The 8,287-nt window shown below is 37.0% G+C and overlaps 1 protein-coding gene across 1 annotated transcript in view; it reads right to left on the bottom strand.

Annotated features, from left to right (window-relative positions):
- The window catches only part of LOC107569160 (ephrin-A5b), a 138,555-nt gene extending 130,816 nt beyond the window's left edge, over window positions 1–7,739 (bottom strand). The window contains exon 1 of the mRNA XM_016255171.1: window positions 7,133–7,739. Coding sequence (XP_016110657.1) covers window positions 7,133–7,257 — 125 coding nt within the window. The 5' untranslated portion in view covers window positions 7,258–7,739. The remainder of the gene's footprint in view (window positions 1–7,132) is intronic.
- Window positions 7,740–8,287: the final 548 nt, after the last annotated feature.

The following is an 8,287-nucleotide window of genomic DNA, read 5'->3' on the forward strand; positions in this document are numbered from 1 at the left end:
ATACATACATACATTAAACAGAACTTTTACTCTACAAAATTAAAGTGGAAAAAGTGAAGCATTTAAGCAGAAACCTTCAGATCAAAAGGTCCTTTTATTTTGTGAAACAATTAAAATGGATTAAAATAAATAAAAACAAAAACCTAAAACATTTAATGATATGGAATAAAATAAAAAAAATATTTTAAAAGATTTGAAGAACATTGCAGATCACAAGTTCTTTACATCTTTTAGTCAGATGTATCAAATTTGAATCAAATTTAGTTGGTTACATCTGACAAAAATAAAATAAATAAATGAAAAATACTAAAATTATAAAAAATTACAAAATATTATATTAAAATATTGATATTTATGAAATAATATAAAAAAATAATAATATAAATTAAAAAATTTATATAATTAAAAATAATTGTATATATATTTTTTTAAGAATTTGTTTAGAAAATGTTTAAATCAATAATATAAAATAAAATAAAAAATATTTAAATTTTGTAAAGAATTTCTATGTGTGCTGAACTTTTGTCTACAAACTTGATTTGAAGCATTTAAGCAGAAACCTTCAGATCAAAAGCTCTTCAGATCTTAAAAACCATAAATTCAGTCAAGCGTATCTGCACTTCACGCAGGGGACCCCGAGTGTTTCGGGAAAGCGAAGGCAAATCACGTTCCTTTGTGCTCTGTGCACGGCTCCGACATCTTTACAACAACGCCGAGGCCTGATACTGTATCTCGAATGCAACAAAGCCCCCTCGACCCATCGTGAAACCCCTCCGCCCCGGTGGACTTCAAGAAGGACAAAAGCCGGTTCTGGGGTTAATCCTGTCGGCTTAGGGCTCGTCACAGACCCCGAGCTCCCAAATGTCACCTACATTGTTCGAGGGCCGGTAGAAGCGGCCAGACACATGCGTCTGTGAAACCCCGCTTGGCGTGGGAGAAATCACCTCTGCGCTCCATTGTGGCCCGTTCCCTGCGTCCCTGTAAATGCAGAGAGTATTACAAGCAGCTCTCCATTCACCCCCCTTCATCCTCTCCTGCTCTCCTTTTCTCTAAATGCATGCATACTTTCAGCCCGGGTTTTGGAGAGGCGGCAGCGAGGGGAAACAATAGTGGCCTTTCAGAGCGGCCGAGGCCTGGCCGTGAGGAAGAGAGAGAGGAACCGGCCGCTCAATATTTGCAGCGGGCGGTCGGGAGAGCAGCGAGAGCTCGGTTTGTTGGTTTGTTTGTTTGTGCATGCATAGAGCCGCTCGCTGGAGTAAACAGTGATGCACATTAAAAATAATCAAATGATGCACGCTCGCTCCACACACTCTCTGCATGAAATCATATGAAATCTTACGGCACGTTACCTGGCTGCCGAGTCTCACCAAACCCTTTAAATTCCTTGAGAATTTCCCTGCAGCTGGAGACTGATTTATTTTCTTTAAACGGAGGTGTGAATGTGGAATGGCACGGGTGAAGCAGGCATGACCGATGCGCCAGCCACACGGGCGTCATGCCACATTTAGACCAATGCAGCGTTACAAATAAAGCACTCGAACAGTCACAAACACTGTTTGCGCCAGATATTAATTCACACTAAATGAATAAAATCAAATCCTGCTTCAAATGTTCTTCCAGACGATGCACAGACATCTGTCTCGTGCATTTGCTTATTTTAACCATTATTTGCTGCTCTCAAACGTCAAATATAAGTGCATCGTAAACATGCATTATGAATAAAAGCTAATTTAAAAAACTTGCTTCAAACGTTGCTCTATTACTGAAATGTGTATTGCTACAATATCTATTTTGTCCTTGTGCATATGCATATTTTTACCATTTTTCTGGATGAGGCTCTGAACCATTACATATAATGTTATATTGCATATTACAAATGCATTATGAATAAAAGGGGTGTTACCCTTTCTAAACGTATTAATATGTACCCTTTAGGCAATAATTTAGGTACGTATGTACTTTTAAGGTATGCACACTTTTAAGGGAAAAGAGGTACAAAGGTGTATCTTTTGAAAAGGTATCGTCCCTTAGTTTTTGTTTTTTTTTATGAGAGTGTATTTGCTTATTTTAACCAATATTTGCTGGATGAGGCTCTCAAGCTTACAAGTATGAATTCATACTAAATATGTATTATGAATAAAACATAAATAAAAATAATTGCACGTACAGTACTCCACAACAGTCTCATACAGTAAAAAGACTACTGTATTACTACTAAATATCTCTCTTGTGCACACTTTCAGGAAAAAGGTACAAAAGCTGTCACTGGGACGGTACCCTTTCAAAAAGTACTGATATATACACTTTCGGTACAAATGTGTACATTTAAAGTACTAAAATGCATATTTTGGGGGTAAATAAGGTACAAAGTTGTAACATTTGAAAGGGTATCGTCCCAGTGACAGTGAATTTATATTGAATATGCATTTTGAATCAAACCAAATAAGATGAATTACATTACAACAACCTTGCTCAGTAAAAGAATCTTGTTTTACGAGCTCTAGATGATGCAAAAACATAAATACTTAACAAAAAAATCCATTTAGGTATTAATTTAGGCACAATATTTACCTTTAAGGTACTAAAATGCACATTTTTGGGGATAAATAAGGTACAAAGGCGTACCTTTTGAAAGTGTATCATCCCAATGACAGCTTTTTTGACTTCTTTTGCATATTCTAACCCTGATTTGCTGGAGGAGGCTCTCAGATTTCAAATATTAAAAATGCATTATTAATAAAACCAAATAAAAAGAAATTGCATTACTTTTCAACAGTCTTGCTCGGGGAAAGGATCTTGCTTTACAAGCTCTTTTAATGCACAAACATCTGAAAAAAAAAGGTACAAAAGCTGTCACTGGGGCGTTACCCTTTCAAAAGGTACTAATTTGTACCATTACTAATTTAAGCACAAATATGTGCCTTTAAGATACTAAAATGCACCTTTTCGGGGTAAACAAGTTACAAAGGTGTGCCTTTTGAAAGGGTATCCATCCCAAAGAGCGCTTTTGTACCTTGTCGCTAAATGCATTTGCTTATTTTAACCATCATTTGCTGGATAAGGTTTTCAAATGTCAAATATGAATTTATATTGTATATGCATCATGAATTAAAGTAAATAAAATAAACTGTTCAGTAGATGATCTTGCTTCAAACGTTCCTCTTATTACAACCAGACGATGCACAAACATCTGTGTTGTGCATTTGCTTATTTTAACCATCATAATCATGCTGATGCACAAAACATGTACAACAAAACCAAAACCTGCAGCACAGGCGTATTTGACTCACATTCCTCTGCTCCATATTAAAAGTGGACCAGAACATTAAGACATGTGGCTTTAGATTAAACGCACAACCCTGCACTAAATTAATTACATAAATCTAATTACACGAGAGAATCAGCTAGAATGTTGCTGATAATAAATTCGTCCTGCATGCAGATTTCTAAAGTGAAGTGCATGGCAAAAGCAGCTGCGTCTCTCCAGCGTTCGCTCATGTACGTCTAATCCAGAGCAGAATCCACCGTCAGATAGACACCAACGCAATGCCATCAAAGTTTACAAAGCCTTATCCTGAAAAGGCATTTTATCCAGAAACTGTATCCAAAAACAACAGACAGTAAATCCCTGGCTCTTTTTCTCTTATTAAATAAAAAACTGTTGCATTGCACCAACGTCCCGCTGCCTTCTCAAGCAGCTGTTGCAGGGTAAACGTGAAGTTATTTTTATTTTTATTTTTCCTAACATTAATCCAATGTCATACTGGTCTCTGTTTTTTAAAATCTGTTGTCCTTTATGTCTGTTCTTTAAAATCATCACAATAATTCTCCAGACCAGGTTTCTCATGGACCTGCTGAACTCTCCAAACCATCTTTGAGAATGAATTTCGACAGTGAAAAGGCACGGCACATTTGACATACCGCGGGAGAAGTTTTACAAGGCTGAAAGAGGAAAACAGGCAGTGTCAAAACTAGTCAAGTCAGTCCGAATTGCAGCAGGATCTGTTTAAGACTTAGTAAGAGGCTCTGTTTTCATATTTGGAGCGGCAGTCATATATGGCCACATGCATGAGGAACGTAGCGTGTTTTACGTTTCTCAGCTGAGCTGGATCATATATTACTGTATTTTTTTAATCTCCCACAGAAGAGGGAGATTTATAAGGTGCTAAAATGCACATAAAACACATGCGAGTAGATATAAGCTGTTACATGTGGAGTTTGCGGAGGTCAGAAAGGTTACACTCAACAACGGCATCGGCCTAAACCATGTAAAGCAGCAGTAGACATATGCAAAATAGTTTTTTTGCAAACATAACTTTAATAGAAAGCAATTTAAAAAAAATTTTAATAAAAAAAAAAATGTATTATCAAAATTATTTTGCAAATGCATTTTTAATAAATAATTATTAGGAATATTTAATAAACAATCATTTTTTCTTAGAAGTGTTTATTTTTTCTTTATTTTGCTTTCTTACATTTTTATTTAATTTCTTTTTATGTATTATAATTTTTATTATAAAAATATTGTGACTTGCAAATAAAAATGTTATTCAATTTTAATAAATAATTATGAATATAAATATTAGAAATGTATAGTAATTTTTATTTATTTTTTATTTTATTTTGCAAACAACATTTTAATAAACTAATAAAAATTTTCATATTTAATCATTATTTAAAAAATATATATACATTTAAAAAAAAAAATATATATATATATATATAGAGAGAGAGAGAGAGAGAGAGAGAGAGAGAGATTTAGAATTGTAATTTATTGTGTTTTGTGGAGCTTTACGGGAAATGTTGCTGTAAACACAGTCGTCCCATAAACACCGGATGGTCCTGCACGTTTAAGTCGAGTGGGAACACATTTCTGACTGGTTCATCATGGAACATTTTCACGAGCAACCCAACTATCGTGTTACAGCTGAATGTATGTAGGGTTTCCGTTCGGAGAGTGCGTGACCCTTAAACCCGGGTCTCCGCACAGCCGGAATGAAGCTCCTGAAATATCTAATTGTATTCATTCATTTTCTCTGCACAGCATGGCACTGAGAAATAAAGAGAGTCGCAGCTAAAGGGGAAGGAAGTCAGAGGGAGATCTGGCTAGCAGGGTTTCTTGAGCATGGGAAACGGTACGGCGTCCTCATTACGGCTGTTTAGTGTGCCAAAGGTGCAGTGAGTAATTAACCAATTAACGATTCATACTCAGAAAGGAGGTGCGGACAGCCAACAGACGGCCCGAGTCAATCTATCTGCCCTTCTGATATTCAGTCAGAGCTCATGAGATGAATACAAACAGAGTGGACGCACTACTAACATTTCCAGATAAAGACCGTTCATATCATGTCCTGCATGCATGCACTACTTTTTCAGATCATTCTGACGGTGTATGAGTCAAACACATCAAAATGAGTTACTGGACACAAAACATGCTTTCTATGAGTCCATCTGCTTCCCTCCAGCAAAAACAAGACAATAAATGACTTCAGAAACCGCTGGATTCTTACAGGCCTTGACGTGAATCACTGCAAACCATCTGTGCTTCTGGGAACTAGGGTTATTTCCCCCAAAAACGTGGAGGAGAAAAAATACAGGACTTTATATGGTGAAATACTTCTTTTTTTTGTGCACAGCAACCTGCAATTAAACTTTTTTCTTTGGTTAATTATGAAACCGAATGCTCATCTGGCTTGCAAACCGTGCGACCGAATGAAACCGTGGCTTTTCAGCGTCACATATCAAATGAAACCTGACTTTGTGCTTTTCTGTTTAAACAAAGTGTCACATAAATAAACGGCGCTCGCGACGCAGGAGAGTAATTCGGACCGCAAAACTTCTAATCAGCAGAGATCTATTCACTCTGACGGCAGATTTCAAACCTGTCTGCTGCTTTCAAACAAGTTTTAAATATGATATGCAACCTATTCTTTTAGCTGTACTGGAGATGCATTGAAAAAATTAAAGACTTTATTGCTTTTATGAAATGTGAATGTAAATATGTGAATATTCAATCACATTTACAGATTTTAAATAGCAAACAGAAAAAATAGTGACTGATACAAACAAACAAATAAATAAACATGAATGGTCATGTAGACTGGAGTTATATTCTGTAGCCCATTTTAACTTAACGTTTAAAAATAAACATATGAAGCACGTTAATCTGCATTATTAAATGCATTCTTGTTTGTTTGGTCTAGAAATATAAAAACTGTGCTCTCATGAAAATCATCTTTAAGTGCATTCACCACAACCTAACATGGTAAGATATTTGAACATGTATTTATTTCTTTATTTTGGAACACAGTCGTTATAATATCCACAAATATAGGGTTTGCACCTGTTGTTTAATTAATGCATCAGTTAAAATAATTTCAGGATAGTGAACGGCATTTGTGTGTTAATTCACAGTTTTTATTTCAGAGTTTCACTGTCAGTGAATCGACGCTTCAAAGCAACACGAATGCATTTACAGTGTCGCAAAAGCGTTCGATTAATTATAGATTTTTTGGGATCAGTGATTTAAATATGTATCATGCTGGAAAAATGCACCACGCCTTAAGAACCACGAGACAACCAGAAATCAGCTGAATGAGAATTAAACACAGTAACGTTACAGAACCAAACACTAAAGTAAACTTTACAATATAAAGTCCGATCGGCTCCCGTAGCGACGGAACGGGGCAAAACTGTGAGGATTTGTCAATAAATGCGTGCCATCCAATATCATTAAAATAAATAAATAAATAAAAAAAATAAAATCCGCATTATTTTTTTTATTCTAACTGTGGGTGTTTAATCTCTTATACTGACTTTTGTTTATTATACAACATGTGCATGCATATGATTAAACGGAATTAGATATTATCCTACTGTTCTGATTTTTTTTTTTTAAATACACGATTCATAATTTAAAACAAATCACGAATAATCGGCCGATACGCGCAACTGTAGAAGCGTCTACATGCAGACAGATAACGCCACATCTATCGTTGCGTTTACTTCATCTTAATAATTAGATTTTTAATTAGCTATTACCGCGTACATGTTAATATCTCTCTATAAATGTAAATGCAAAGTGTCGCGTATACAAAGTTCGGCGATTATTAACACACACCGGTGCGCTCACCTGGGGTTGGTTCGGTTCCAGTAGACAGCGTATCGATCAGCCATCACCTTTGAGCTGGGCTCTTGACTAAATACACACATCCACAGAATCACACCCACGAATATGATCATTTCCACTTGCAGCATCACTACAGCACACTTGGGCACGTATATTCCTCTTGCTTTAGTCGACTTGCATTCGCATCTGTGGCTCGGCTGATGTCAGACAGTGGAGCAAGTGTGGAGATGTCCGAGATCTTCTGTCAGTGGTGTGAATGTCCGCACTACGCTCAATAATTGTGGACTGCGCCGCCGGAGAGACAAAAACCACCCGCTTCAGTGTTTAGGGTTCATTCTGCGCATATCAATCAGACACATCTTTCAGAACCGAGCGAGTCTGCAGAAGCGCGCTCTCATCCACGCATGCAACTAGGAAGCAGGAGCGCGGTGTTACTCCGAGAGAGAGCTTTGAAGAAGTTGCACAGACTGATCTCAGCGCAGAAGTCCGGTCAGGTTAACGCAGAGCTCGAGAAACACAGCCGCGGCACTCTCCGTCATTCTACTGCGGGAGACACGGAGGAGCGCGGGGTCATCTGTTAGTTCATGCGCTCGCTCTCGGTTCGGCGGAAGGTGTGATGATGATGTGAACCCAGCGCCGCTCGCTGCGAGAGACTGTGTGCTCAGTTCAGCCCATTGGTCCGGACTAGGGTGGGCGGGGCGCTAACAACACAAACCCCGCCCCTCCTATAACCCTTTACTTCACACACTTCATCAATATAAACTACAGAGATGGATGGATGGATGGATGGATGGATAATATTATAAAATATATTTTCAATTGAATATTATAAACATAAAACTAAAAATATAACAGTTCGACTATATACACTATTATATACTATATATTAGAAATAAACACTATTATAAAACTAAACAATAATTGTTTCAATAAATATAAATATACAAGCAAGAAATATATACATACAGATAGATAGATAAAGAATGGCATATCTTAAAACACTTTTTCAAAAGCATTTACTCGTTGTATTAAATATTGTATAACTGTGTGCTGAGCTGATGCCAGTGTGCAAAGAGAGAGAGTGAGTGTGTGTGTGTGTGTGTGTGTGTGAGTGTGTGTGTGGGTGGGTGTGTGTGTGTGTGTGTGTGTGTGTGTGGG

Source organism: Sinocyclocheilus grahami, unplaced genomic scaffold (genome assembly GCF_001515645.1).
Source record: "Sinocyclocheilus grahami isolate Dianchi unplaced genomic scaffold, SAMN03320097.WGS_v1.1 scaffold1318.1, whole genome shotgun sequence".
Classification (NCBI taxonomy): domain Eukaryota; kingdom Metazoa; phylum Chordata; class Actinopteri; order Cypriniformes; family Cyprinidae; genus Sinocyclocheilus; species Sinocyclocheilus grahami.